The sequence below is a fragment of the Tinamus guttatus genome, unplaced genomic scaffold (assembly GCF_059628265.1).
Source record: "Tinamus guttatus ecotype Peru unplaced genomic scaffold, ASM5962826v1 Tinamus_guttatus_pri_ptg000197l, whole genome shotgun sequence".
Classification (NCBI taxonomy): domain Eukaryota; kingdom Metazoa; phylum Chordata; class Aves; order Tinamiformes; family Tinamidae; genus Tinamus; species Tinamus guttatus.
In genome coordinates this window covers 5244218-5258340 of record NW_028288731.1, presented here as the reverse complement: position 1 = coordinate 5258340, position 14123 = coordinate 5244218, and the positions used below count along the sequence as shown (strand labels likewise).

At 41.5% G+C, this 14123-nt stretch overlaps 1 protein-coding gene across 3 annotated transcripts in view; it reads left to right on the top strand.

Annotated features, from left to right (window-relative positions):
* CREB1 (cAMP responsive element binding protein 1) overlaps positions 1 to 14123 on the top strand; it is a 30687-nt gene that overhangs the window by 13660 nt on the left and 2904 nt on the right. The window contains exons 2-7 of one of the 3 annotated variants that reach the window (XM_088523772.1): positions 2391 to 2512; positions 5657 to 5803; positions 7772 to 7872; positions 10626 to 10768; positions 12049 to 12231; positions 13639 to 13789. In XM_088523772.1, the coding sequence (XP_088379898.1) occupies positions 2399 to 2512; positions 5657 to 5803; positions 7772 to 7872; positions 10626 to 10768; positions 12049 to 12231; positions 13639 to 13789 (839 nt within the window). In that variant the 5' untranslated portion in view covers positions 2391 to 2398. The remainder of the gene's footprint in view (positions 1 to 2390; positions 2513 to 5656; positions 5804 to 7771; positions 7873 to 10625; positions 10769 to 12048; positions 12232 to 13638; positions 13790 to 14123) is intronic. The other 2 variants (XM_088523773.1, XM_088523775.1) reach the window with 2 other exon arrangements.

Sequence of the window (14123 nt, the reverse complement as noted above, 5' to 3'; positions counted from 1 at the left end):
AAAATATGTGATTCGAGACACTCCCCAGCTGCACATTTCATGTTTTCCTACTCCCTCTTGTTTGTGCCTCCACATTTGAGTCACCAATTTCTATCAGAAAACAAAAGCATTATCTGTTGGGCAACACACTTCAATTCACAGATGGAAATTCTTTAAAGTTCAGCTTTGCTACTGGCTGGAGATGGTGCTGCTACAATGATCTGCCAATTCCTGCAGGAGGGTGTTCAGGGAGGTGAGTTTTTGCCTGGAATGCCCAGTGCAAACACAGGGATTGGGAAAAGGTCGTCCTTTTGCTTTCCTTTGAAGGCCTGGCTGATGCACTCCCAAAAAGCAATAACATTACTCCTCCTTAAAAATGATAAACATAGAAGGAAAAGCTACAATAATCTAGTTGGCAGTTTGCACCTTTTGGCTTGCACATTACTCAGAAAAAGTTGGGGATGTGACATGACTGACTAAGACTATTAAAATATGTTTCATGCATCAAGGATGGTATAGAAAACTGCTTAGGTGTCATGAATGAAGTGTGTAAGCATAGTTTGCTAATGTGCATTATAAATGGTAGTAGTACAGGGCATTACTTTTGTGAAGTTACTGCTTTCTGGGAGATGAAAGTACCAAGTACTGTAGGAAAATAGGGCTGTCATCCTGGCATGACCACAGGCTAGTCTTGAAATAAAATTTAATTTGCAAACCACTTTAAATTCAGTGAGTCTACGCTGGATTTATTAGCTGGCCAGATTAGCAGTGTACACATGCAGGCACTGTATATCTGAAGCGTTTGCCAAGAGTAGGACCTGCTTCATGTGAAACTAAATCATGGCAATGGAGAGAGACAGAAAAAAAACTCCGGGTGCTTAGAAGAATTTAACTTGCTCTTTTTTTCCCAAAATGTGTAGTTTCTCTCTTTTAAGTATTCGGTAGGATTACTTGTTTTTGTTCATTTCATAAGAATTTCCTCACAGCTGTTTCATATTTGTTGGTTAGTACTTATTGTAAGGCAGAAATTTCAGATAATTCTTGGGGATAGCGCATGACCCTACTGTTTGTATAATACATATCTTCAAAGAGTATTCTCTTTCCAAAAACCTTAATATACAGTTTGCACTGAAGTGGAAGTTTCTTCAACACTGTGTTTAGAAGGAAATGGTTTATCATTCTTAACAGCTAACTGGTTTTCTTCACACTGAGTACCAGGGCTGCCTGCAGTGATTTTCCTGCTGCTGTCGTAGTTACTGACCATCTTTAAGTTTTTTCCAACAAGGCCCAGCAGGGAGCAGGGATTTCCTCTCCTTTCCACCTTCCTACAGATGTGAGCGTGTTCGGCGCCAGCTCTTTCCCAAAGCAGCCATCTCTCCTGGCCGTTTTTGCCCCAGCTTGGCGGAGAGGAATGTTTGACCCAGGGCAGGCAGAAAAAACACGAGTAGGTTTGGCTGCATAGAGCAGCGTGAGAGATTAGTATTGTGGATATGGAGGTAATACCCGTTTTCAGTGTTTTTGGTGTTGGGGTTCTGTATATTTGCTATTGTGAATTACAGTGGTGTTGCTATATCACCTTTTCAAAGATTTCCCTATATTCTTTGTTACATATTACATACTCTCATATCAGTATTTAAAGAAGACTAGAAAGTAATTTTCACAGATCGGTGTGGAATTTCACGTTCGTTACACTCTGCCTAATTGCATGGTTTTGGAAGCTACACAACCTCTTTTTATAGAATTGGATGTTCTGGTAATTTAGACTTACTCAATTATTGCTTAAAAATAAAAATGTATCAGGAGCCATGTAGGATACAGCACAGGCCATGAGAAACTACTGTGTATCTCTTAATAAAAAGATAAGTATTTGCAATAAATAAAGTTCATCTAGAAATGGCTTTCAGCACTTTTTATATACTGGTTTTATAAACATGGAGTGGAAGAGACCAAGTTCCTCAGCCCAAGTATGGAAAGAATTTGAATGGAAATGCTGCATATTTAATTCAGACTGAAGACACTGAAAATTAAGTGTTTAACACAAAAATAAATTGTGATTGATTATCTGCAAACTGCCTTTGGAGGAGGGGAGCTGTTGCAGGGGAGGCTTCTAAGACCTAATTTATGGCACATTTTCACCTTGACACTGAGACAGATGCAAGTTACTATTTCAAGTTATGGAAGTATTAGATTGTCTTAGTAAAACTCTGTAATCTCTTTTTTTAATGATATGTAAAACTTTTTTTTTTTTCTGATCTCAGTATTGTATGAGATTAGACCCTATTTTTATGGGAACATTACAGAAAAATCATGCAAGCAGACACACAGCATGATAAGTTTTGCCTACATACTTAATAGTTTAGCAGCATTTTAATAAGGAAGTGAAAATAATACGACAAATATTGTGATTGTAGGTAACTAAATGACCATGGAATCTGGAGCAGAGAACCAGCAGAGTGGAGATGCAGCCGTTACGGAGGCAGAAAGCCAACAGATGACAGTACAGGCACAACCACAGATTGCAACATTAGCCCAGGTATAAAATAAGTTCTACATATTGGATTTTCTTTTTAAGAAGGATGGTGTTTGCATGTGAGATTGAAAGAAGGATCCACTGATGTGATTCTAAAACAAGTGCTGTGTGTAGTTCCTTTAATTTGTATTTTGGTATTTGTGTGGCAGTAGAGACTTTTGACTTCCTGGCACGTTAGGCTGTTCTAAAGAACTGTGTGTGTGTAAACTGTGGAATTTTAACAGAATAATAAATTATTTGAAGTATTAAAGCGTTCTTTACTGCAAACATAACACTGAAAGGTATTTTTTCAAAATTCATGATTTACCGTATTTTTAATATTGACTGGATTGTTTGGCTGTTGCCTTCTTCTGTTAGAAACTTGCCTATAACAAAATGTCTAATTCTGAAGAAAACGAAGTGAAAGTATAGGTAAATAATGTAGTAAATACGAGAGCTGTCAGATGGGATAGAATATTGTAAGCATTATAAGCAAGTGGAACAGCATGGCATTTGACTGCTCAGGTTATATTGTTGTTTCCTAAATTTCGCAGAATTGTTTGCTATTTAGTGAGAGAGCAGTAGCTCATTTATGAACCCCACATTATTTTGGAGAGATAACAAATGACACAATCCTAGCCACATCTCTAATTTTGGAACCCAGTTTCATTCTGGGATGCACACACTGATGCTTGGCAGGAGCAACTCCACTGTGCAAATGTACAGGGTCTCTCCATGCTCTCTTCCATAATCATTTCCTTCTGAAACTATTTGCAGCCAGCACAGCACAAACTCTTTTTTTGGACCACATAACTGGGGAATTTAACATCTTCAATTGCATAATTGTTCCATAGCTTATCATTTTGTTAATTATTCCTTTATAAAGTCATGGCATCTTGCAATAAAGCAGAGCTTGGTTCTTGTCCGTTCCAGTGGTGGCACAAGGAGCAGAAGCTGGAAATGCACTGGGCTCTTCGTGTCCAGTGAGTTCCAGGGTGACTTTGCAGGCCACCCGCTTCCCTGCAGCAGCTTCCCTCTTTGGGCAGCTTTTCACTGTTTAACTTCAGCTCTGGATGTAGGTGGTGTGGATAACACTTTAGTGTGAGCTGTGTGGAAGTAGTTTATTAGTTTATTCTCTTGCAAAGCCAGTAAGCTGCTTTTTACTTGGTGCACATTAAGATTTAGCACAAAAAAAGAGAGCCAACATCTTTTAAATTTGTATCCTAACATGAACTCCAGGTAGCAAAACTTAACAGGCGGGCAGTAGATTGAACGCATTTTACTCAGGCAAAGTCAGCCTTGTACTAAAACGAAAATTTTATCTGGGTAAAAAAAGGTGGGATTCTGCATGGCTGTGGTTGAAGTCCATATGACCGACAAATACAGAAGTATTTTTTTTGCTAGCTTCCCCTACTGTTATTCACTGTTTTACTTGCACCGTAGCAGGTTCCCAGGCTTTGTGTTCCTTATGGAGGTAGTACAACAGTCCAAATGTAATTCCTTGTCTTGTTTATATCATTGTTATGTTATTACAGTATTTTTAGTATGTAGTAAAGCTTTATTTGGCATTAGAGAGTGTCCTCAGAAGCTTAGTAAAATCTAAATAAATAATTATATCTTTTTTTCATTTTCTCTTGCACAGAGAGAGGTGACCCTCTTTGCAATCTTAGCTTAATTGCTGCATTTTTAGTGAGTTGAGGGTGGTTTTCAGAGTCAAAAGGAAACTTGTTCTAGTTCCACAAGGTATGAGTCAGAGACATCTGCGGAAGTTGCACTCTGCTCTTGGCTTAGCTCAACCACAGAGTAGCCCTCAGTTGATCAGCTTTGCTGTCATTGCCAAGGAATGTTTAGTCAGACATGTATTATGAAAAGGTCACTTTGTAGAGCAATATAATTTGCTAGGACGGACTGTGTTCATGCTAATCAGCCCCAGTTTCTCCTAGGTGCAGATGTTAAGTGCTGCTACGTAAGGCTGCAGCCAGCTCCATGGAAAAGGAAGGTAAAGGCAAAGGGCAGCTTGGAGGATTAGGGAGAGACAGCTGCGAAGGAGAGGGGTCTACATGTAATTCCCCTTAATTTTCTTGCTAAGCAACATTTCTTTGTAAGTGCCTGATGTTTATGGAAGTTCAGAGATCATCCATTGTAGTCTTTTGAGAAGCATGTGTTCTTTAGGACAGGAGAGGGTTTATATCTGCATTCTGCATATAGCACTTCTTTGAGATGAGGGAGTGCAGCGTTACAGCCACCTCCTGCATTGTAGCCGGATGGATGGACCTTGCAAACGCCCTTAGATATTGGAAGATTATTACATTTTTCAAACTTGGTCTGCTAGAGCAGCCCAAACCCACCTGCAGTTCCTTGCTGAGGGCCACGATGATCTGGCTCAGGAGCAAACCACGGGTCGCATGAGCTTCTGTGGCACCCTCACATCCCCATGCATTTCAGGAGCCTGCCAGATGTGCACAAAGAGCATCATTTAGCAACTGAAATTTTAAAACCTGGGCCGTTTTTCCTCATAGAAATAAAATAAGACTAGAGATTGTGTTGCCCTGGAATACTGTGTTAAAATATCTCCTTAGTAACGGTTTGTTTCCATTGAAAACCCACATTTTGCCTGCCTAAACATATGGTGAGTTTTCTTTCTGAAACGGATTTTGCCAGCTACTTGACTGCATTCTCTAATAAGTCTGAAAGATAGGACTCCCTAAAAATATTAACTTCTTACATGTGGCAAACATTTTCTATTTTCTTAAGTGAGAACAAAACTGGCTCTACTCCCATATGTTTCTGACTTTGTTACACCATATGTTTCTGACTTTGTTTCAGCAGTGTCTGTAGGAGTACACCCGAGTCCTAGCCGTATTTTCCTGGAGAATTTTCGTAATATATTTTATCAGGCTACCTCAAAATGAAGGCAGTTGTGATTCTTGTGTTCTTGGCAGTGGTTTTACAAGCAATGTTTTGAGCCTGCAGAAATTCTGCATTAAATTAATCTGTAAAGTAGGTCAAATGTTGGGCTTAGGCCGTTTGGCGAGGTTTGTTTTACACGGAAACATTTGGGTCAGCTAAGCGGTGCCGAGACGTAATTCTTTCGCCAAAAAGCGATCCTGATAGTGAACTAAGAAGAATTCAGTGACCTGATTCGTGCTCCCGGTCTGTGTTTTGCAGGTATCGATGCCGGCAGCTCACGCGACGTCCTCTGCACCCACGGTGACCTTAGTTCAGCTGCCCAACGGGCAGACTGTGCAAGTCCACGGAGTCATTCAGGCTGCCCAGCCGTCAGTTATTCAGTCTCCCCAGGTCCAGACAGTTCAGGTACTTACAGAGAAACTCACCTCTTGTGTAAACTGGGCCTTCTGAAGGGCCCTGCACACTCCTCTTATTTTCTGTGTGGATTATGTTCTTTTTTATATATATACATAAACTTAAAGAGCATGTTGAGGGCAAAATCTGCACCGTCTATGCTGCTCTGTGACATTTTTTCTATTCTGCTTTAACCATTTTTCATCTCGATACATGCTGAGTTTCATTTCCCGCTAGAACTCGGTGAATTTAGCAGCTTGTGGGCTTTGTTATTGTACTTCCATACTTCTCTCTCTGCTATGTTTTTATACATCTTTATTGACTTGTCGGATTCCTATTATTAGCTCTGAAGTGCACAAAAGGGATTGAAGAAAATGTGGGTTTCTAATTATTCATGAAGCTAATGTATTGGGGTGAGAGTCTTTGCTGCTTAGAAAACATGTGCATTGTTTTGCACTCTGTGTTAATGGACCTTAAAACATACCTGTCGGTCCCCTCATAAACGTAATTTTAAAATTGCTTGTTGCCTGTTATTTACTTTGTAAAACCTTAGTGTTTTTTTTATCCTGTAAAACAAGACAGATAATGAAAGAATGGATGAAGAGACTGTTTAATGACTTAGGAGAAAAGTAGTGTATAATCCTTAAAATCTGCGACCTTTTTATTTTATTTTTTTTAGCTTTGGAACCCCTAAATCCAGTGTAATTGAACATAGAATCAGAAAATGATTACAAAGAGTGTACACTGTGCTTTTGCAATTAGCACATTGAGCACAAACAAAACATAATTATAAAAGCTAGCCATGGTGGTTATTTGATACCTTTATTTAGCTGGGTATTATTCTTAAAAGTAAGTGATGCATAATTTAAAACGAGGTCGTTCTGATAATAATCTTTGTTTACTCCTTGTCGGCTTTAGTTCTGAGTTTCTGGCAGGCCCTACCCTCCTGAGCCTTTGGAGTCAAAAGTTTAGAGTTTAAAGCTATGAGAGGTGAGCAGTTTTCACAGAAGCTCTGTGTTACTCTGAGTTACTAGCCAGGGGTGGAAGATAAGAGGCTGATAATGAAATCATGTTTGGAATTCACTTGCCACGGGGCAGAGCCAGCGTGTCCGGGCTGCCGTGGTATTCGCAGCCACCTCGGACGTGTCCAAGCCCACCACGTGGTAGCTGTGAGACTCAGGCATCAACGTGGCTTTTGAGCCTTTAGGAATCTTCCACACAGTGCACGAAACGTCAGGCCACGAGCTCTGTTTCTCACGTAGACCTTTAGCTTTTCACTGTTTCATTCGCTGTTGTATATTTGTAGTACGAGCTGTCTGGAAAAGAAATACCGCTGGTTTTATGTATTGAAGATATTCTTACATTTTTAACATTTCAAATTATTGAAGTGTGATTGATGAAAACATTTGAGCTTTCCTGCCTAAATCAGAGCTGCAGCACTGCAGAATTTCGTTAGTGTTTTCAGGTATGATATTTTCCTGCCAATTTCCCCAAAGCGAAGGCAGTCTCTGTGTGACTTCGCATCAAAGGACAAATTAGAAAAATCTTCTGCAGGTCCCATGTTCACCAAATGATTTATAAATGGATCTTTCTCAGCTTCAATATTAAGTTCTTTTGTCTCCAAACCCTTCTGCTTTCACTCTGAAGTTGCATTTAGTTTTTCTCTCCCTAAACTTGATAGGCAGCCTTTCTCTAGTTCTTTGGAATGGATAGAGACAAGGAAGGAATTACAGAAAGCAAAAAGTGTATAGAATTACTATTTATATTTTTCCAAAACTTCCAGATTTCATTTGTAAAAGGAAATCTGGTTGGTTGTGGCCATTCATTACTGTATCCAGTACTGAAATGCCTGCCCTTACTGTCAGTTGCCCAGGCCCATCTTACTTGCACTGCAGTGTTTTTCACATAATGTGGACAGTTCCTTGAAAGAGCAGGCATTGCCAGTGTCCTGTAGATTTTCACTGCTGTGCTTGTTTACAGATCTCCACTATAGCAGAAAGTGAAGATTCACAGGAATCAGTAGACAGTGTCACAGACTCACAGAAACGCAGAGAAATTCTTTCCAGACGACCGTCCTACAGGTATGGAGGTTAAAGGGGAAAGCAGTTTGCTTCATGAATGCATGCTTCAAATGGGGAGACAAATGGTGTCATTCTGTAGTTATTAGGGGGCTTAACTATAAACCCATTTAGCTAAAATATCTCTTCTGCAATATCTCTCCATAGAATTGGTTGCAAAGAGATAAGCAGATAGTATGAGGAGGAGGAGACCTCAAATGTTCCACTGAGGCAAGACGGAGATGAGCTGAGAATAAGCCAATTGCCAAATTTGTAAAACATTGAGATATCCTTGTGATAGGTGACTTAGAGGTAGCTTTAATAGATACTTAATATGGGGAGCATGCTGAAATTACTGTATAATCTGTGGTCAGACTAAAATCAACGTTACTGTGTTTTGTTAATGTTAAAATGTTAGCAGCAAGCAAACAATTCCTTCCTCCTGGGAGACTTTCACAGGAGGATGTGCTGTGGCTCAAGGAGAGTTTCTGCTTGAGCAAATGTGGTTATATTTAAAGTTAAAGAAATCAGGATGTGAGTTTAACACAGTGATAGGCATCTAGTGGCTTTAGTTGGTGTGGCAAATATTTGTGTGGTAAGACCAACTGAGGTGCTCCTTCCAACGGTATTAACCATACCTGCTTTAGTATTCTGCCCCTAGCACATCTTTTTTTCTGCCCATACTAAATCTCACTTTTCATCCTTAAAACTTGTTAAATAATTTTAAGGAACAGCTGTGGATTTCAGCAGTTTTTTAAGTGACTCGTGGATTGCTGCTACTTTGGAAAATTCAACTGCTTATTTTTTCTTCATGAACATAGCCTCAGAAATCTAAAGCAGCCTCTAGGCTTGATTATTTCTCACACATTTTATTAGCAGTCACAGGTTATTTCATGCCTTTTTGAGGAGCCTTCAAGGCTGTCCTAATGAAGATAGTGAAAATCTCCACTAAAGATCTCTTTCCATGTAGATCCTGGATATGTTTTAATTTGTGCAGGGCAGTGTTGCTATCACTCAGCTTCCTTGTAGCCTGCGTCTGCAGTAGTTCGCTTACTATATATGGAAGAACAGCTAAATATCATGAGACAACAGAGCTGACTCAGTAAACAAGCAGTAAACTGAGCAGAGAGGGCTGTGCGTCCCGTGTTCTCGTTCGGAGGAGCCTTTCCCCTCCGCCCCGGTCCCGGGGACTCTGGAAGCAGCTCAGCAGCGGGGCTGGTGTGCAGCTCCGCAGCCAGGCCGGTGCGGGAAGGTCGAGCCAGAGCTTCCCGGCCGCTGTGCCGAGCAGGCTCCCGGCTGGCGTTAGCCCAGCCGCTGCAACGTGCCCCGGAGACACGGGCGGTACGGATGGGCTCGTGGAGCTGCAGGGCTGTGCTGCTTCCTCAGCAGCTGCGCTCGGACCCCGATGCCAAGTGCCAAGGAGCTTCCTGCCTTCTCCATGTCTGCTCATATCTGCTGTGTCTCTAAAGCTGCTGCCTTGACTTTCATTTTACATCCATCTTTATGATGGCAGTGGTAGGGTTTAGCAGCCAAATCCTATCTGACAGGAGTTAAAAAAGCGTCGAGCTGCAATTTCTGCTTTTCTATTTTGAGCTTTGTGAGTTTAGTTCCTCATCCTTCCCGCTTTCTCCAGAGATTTCTATCATCTGTTTTGTCCACGAGTACTCTCTGGTCTCACTCCTCAAGTGCAGGTTCCCTGGACAGGAATCTGCTGCTTGTCCATGTGGTGCTTGGCACAGTGGAGAACTTGTGCAGCATCGGAGGTCCTGTGTGCACAGTCAAAACAGCAGCAGCAAAGGCCGTTTACCAAGTTGCTTGGCAAAGTGACCAGTGTCCCCAGATAGCTCCATACAGATGTTCTGGCTCCCGCAGCCTCAGGAGCCTCATTTAAGAAGTGAGCGTTGTCTCAGAGCTCACCTCTGCATCTGTGCTTGCCTCGTCACACTCTGAGATCTAGAGACACCGTCCACGGAACAACATAGGAGGAAGTGACACAAAAGGCTCCCCTGTATTTGCTGAGGGAAGTAGCGTTTTGCGGGGGCAGATGGGAGATGGTGCCGCGGGTGGACGCGGCGTCGCGCTGGTCTGTCTGGGACAAAGCGCTCCGTGCAGCCGCCGTCACGGTCAGCGTCACCGTCGTGCTCCGCGGTACTAGGTTCGTGACTGTTTAGCAGTTTGGGCTTTGGATAACTAAGCCAGGTAAGCAAGTGAACAACAAATTCTTGTTTCTTTACTCAGGGAAATCTCTCTCAGGAAGGATGGTTTCCTCCTCTGTGGACGTAGCTGCACGGGTTTCACTTAACCCTTGGGCGTTGCAGGTGTCAGGCTGTAAGCTGGTTGCTCTTTACAAGCAGAGCCGCTGACTTTCTGCTCCAGTCTCTGGCCTTTATCGTCTTTGAAACTTAGCAGTTTCTCTGATGTAAATCAGGACAGGTTTTACATACTTTTGCTTTTTTCATATCTTCATGTGGCTGAAAGCAGGAAACAAGTAAAAATATATGAGGGAGAAACATGCTTTTAAGAAAAAGGGAAGGCTGCAATAGTTGTATCTAGAGCCAAGGAGCAACTGGGCTCCATCTGTGTGTGGCACTTTGAATAATCTTCTCCAGCAAGAGTTCGATTTGTCCCGGTTTGTCATTCTGCCCCTGTTATTTCCTTTGCTGGGTCACTGCACTTGGTAGCTTTCCCCATCATCATGTATCAAACTGAGGTTTTATTTATTTATTTATTTATTTTGTTTTTTTATTAAAATCTCTACAACACACTGTCTTTGCCAGAAAAATTTTGAATGACTTGTCCTCAGACGCCCCGGGAGTGCCAAGGATCGAAGAAGAAAAGTCTGAAGAGGAAACAGCAGCCCCTGCCATCGCCACCGTTACAGTGCCAACTCCCATTTACCAAACCAGCAGTGGGCAGTACAGTATGTAGTCTGTATTTCTCAGTGGTGCTAGTAAGTGGGGATGAGAAGATGAAGAACCATTATTTGTTTGACTGTTTGAACTAGGACAATGCAGGACGACAATATAAGGTCACGTTAATTGGGCTGTTTGATACCCAGCACTTTTAAACACATTCCCATTCCCAAGTATTTAAAATGTTAATTTACATTCTCAGACTGCTTGCCAGTGTTAGTGCAGCAAATGTTCTGCAGACAAAATCCTGAGACAAAATGTAATTTAACTGTACAGCTATTATGGACATGGAACTGCAGGAACCAGATGAGGCAATTTAGGAGTCTTTTTATTTTTTCTTCCTGGCAGATTATTAATCCTGGCTCACTAAATTGCTACCCGTTAAAAATTGTTCAAAAGAACATTACAGTCTTCAATTACATTTTCAGAGAGTCCTGAAAGAAATAAGGATTTCTGTAACCTTAATCAAAACACTTAATAAATATAAGTTTCTGTACTGCAATTTCCTTATTCATTAGATTCTATAGATACATTGCTCTAACATAAAAGATTGAGGATACAGCAGTAAAACTAGAATTCACGGACCTCCACAAAGAAAAGAACTCAGTATTTAATGTACGAGAGAGAGAAAGAGATACCTGCTCACATCTTTCTCTTAGATGCCTTTAAAATTTGGTGTGTCTCTTTTCTCCTTAGCCACCTTTCCTAATATCTTGCTTAATTTTATTGAGATTCATATAGTTCACTCTGCTTTACCATCACTGTAAAAAAATTGCTCACATAGAAGTCTGAGATTTTATTGTACTTTTATGTGGGGACACAGTGAAATTTGGTAAATGCAGAGAGCGAAACACTTCAATACACCTGAATGACAGGTCTCAGGGGAAGCTAGGGAGAAAAAACCAAACTAAGACTGCGTGAAGGAAAAAGAATTTTGTAAAATTTGTCCTGTATGAGTGAAACAGGGAGAAAGTGACCAACAAGGTGGATAGCAGTAGCAGCAGAGGAAACTAAAGGGAGTAAAGCGTGCAAGAGGAGAGGAATTTCAGATGAGAAGAAAAAAAGAAAAGACTGAGGAAAAGACCTGAGTCAACCAAGAAAAAAATACGAACTGTTGAATAAAACGTTTTCTGGCTCCTCTGTGTGATGCTGTTTTGTCAGAGAAAATAATGCTGTTTTGGGCTGCTTTTTTCAACTCAGACAATATTCTTCTGTATCTAGGTTTAATACTATGAGTTAATGAGTTTATTACTCTCTCAAACACCGTATCAAATTTCTTTGTCCCCAGTTGCTATTACGCAAGGAGGAGCAATCCAGTTGTCAAACAACGGCACAGATGGAGTACAAGGGCTCCAGACATTGACTATGACCAATGCAGCTGCAACCCAACCTGGCACCACCATTTTACAGTACGCACAGACCACAGATGGGCAGCAGATACTTGTACCCAGCAACCAAGTTGTTGTACAAGGTGAGAAACTTCGGTCAGTCATTCTCCATAACATGTTCTCCCCATGGATATAATTTGCAAACCTAAATTTCTCAAACGTGTCAGGAGATGGAGTTAATGGCTTTGACACAGATCAGTCTCCAAAAGGAAATTAGAGGCAAAGCGATTTGTCACATTTTCTTGGTGCTGTTCCCTCAGACGAATACATTTGCAGATACTATGGTTTCACTTTGGAAAAGAAAAGCTTTTTCTTTTGTTTTTCTGTTTTGCATTTCCTGCATCTTGTCCACGTGACATTTGCCGTGTGTTCTTCAGAAACTCATGCCATAGACTATTTTAGAATTCTGAATTCTGCCAGACAGGCAGCTGCAACAATACATTTAAAGGAAAGTGTTTTAAGTTAGGAAAGCAGGCCTTTATAAAAATTTCCTTCAGTAAGGGGAGTTTCATTTATTAGTAACTTTTTCCTTTAAGTTGAAGGTCATAATTGCTTTCTACTGTGCTTGCTATCGCTACTCGCTAAATATTTAGTCACTGGGTATTAGAATACTGCAATATTTTAGATTGGAAATGGCCTCTAGAGGTCATCTGTTCGCACCTTTTTCACAGAGCGGAGCTACTTCAGGGTTAGACCAGGTTGCTTTTTCTTGTTTTATTAAAGCATATAATTTGGTTTATTAAAAATTGGGGGGAAGGAGGGTTATTAAAATCTATATATTAAGAAATAAGGGTAAAGTTGAGCTTCCGCTTTTATGACTTAAAGCAGGTGGTTTGAAAGCCACTCAGTGAAAGTGGCATCAGGCATCAGTGCACATGCGTAGTGGAGAAGAACTAATGTTGCATTGAGCCTTTGTTTTTGTTTTTTTTTTTTTAAGCAAATGCAACGTATTTGGGTAGTGTCATATTTTTATTAAATTCAGGACTTCCAGATTAAAAAAAGAAAAAAACTTGTTCATTCTGTAGAAATAGTAAAGTTTACTGCCAGGCTTGCACTGCCTGTCTTGGCAGTGTGAGTGCAGCATTTCTACACCCTTTTTTTCTGCCCCCAAATACTTGCTCATGTAGTTTCCCCTTTTGCCCGTAGTCATTTTGGAGCAAAGCTAGAATATTGTTTGCCCACTGTTTGCTGCTAAAACTGCCCCAAAATAGAAGGAAAAAGAAATGTACCAAGAGAAAAGAAGTACAGCAGGACAAATGAATGCCTCAAGCCCAAGTGAAGCCTTCTTCATGAGGGATTACCAAACCTCGCATGTGTTGATAAACTCAACACCAACATAGCAGCAATGACCCAGATGAGGATCCCCCCTGCTGCAGTGCAGCCCGAAGCGCGTGGTTGTGTGGATGAGGAGGTGCCTTTCCCACCGTGCTCGAGCAGCGTTCTCTGAGCTCCAAGTGACGCGACGTTTCCTCGGGGCTTTTGTCTTGCAGCTGCCTCGGGAGACGTGCAGACGTACCAGATCCGCACGGCGCCCACCAGCACCATCGCGCCGGGCGTAGTCATGGCGTCCTCCCCAGCGCTTCCCACGCAGCCGGCGGAGGAGGCCGCGCGGAAGAGGGAAGTGCGTCTCATGAAGAACAGGCACGTACATCGCGTTCGGTGTTCCGTTCTCCTCCGCTCTGCTTAGCACCAGGGGGTTAAGCAGTAGGACCAACCTTGCCTTGCTGACTTCATGATATGCTTTCTGAAGAAGATGCCCTTATTTAAGCGTGCAACGTGAAGAAGCACATAGGCTAATGCTGTGTGTTGTGGTTACAAAACCATGAGTAAAGATGTGGGACTCGTTCTGAGAGGTGTGTGTGTTACCACCTTTGTCCATTTGGCAGTGAGGAAAAAGGCCGATGGTGAGAGACTATCTTCCAGTTTTCATTTGGCTTACAGTATATTCTTAAGAACACTGAGGTAGGTTGTTTTT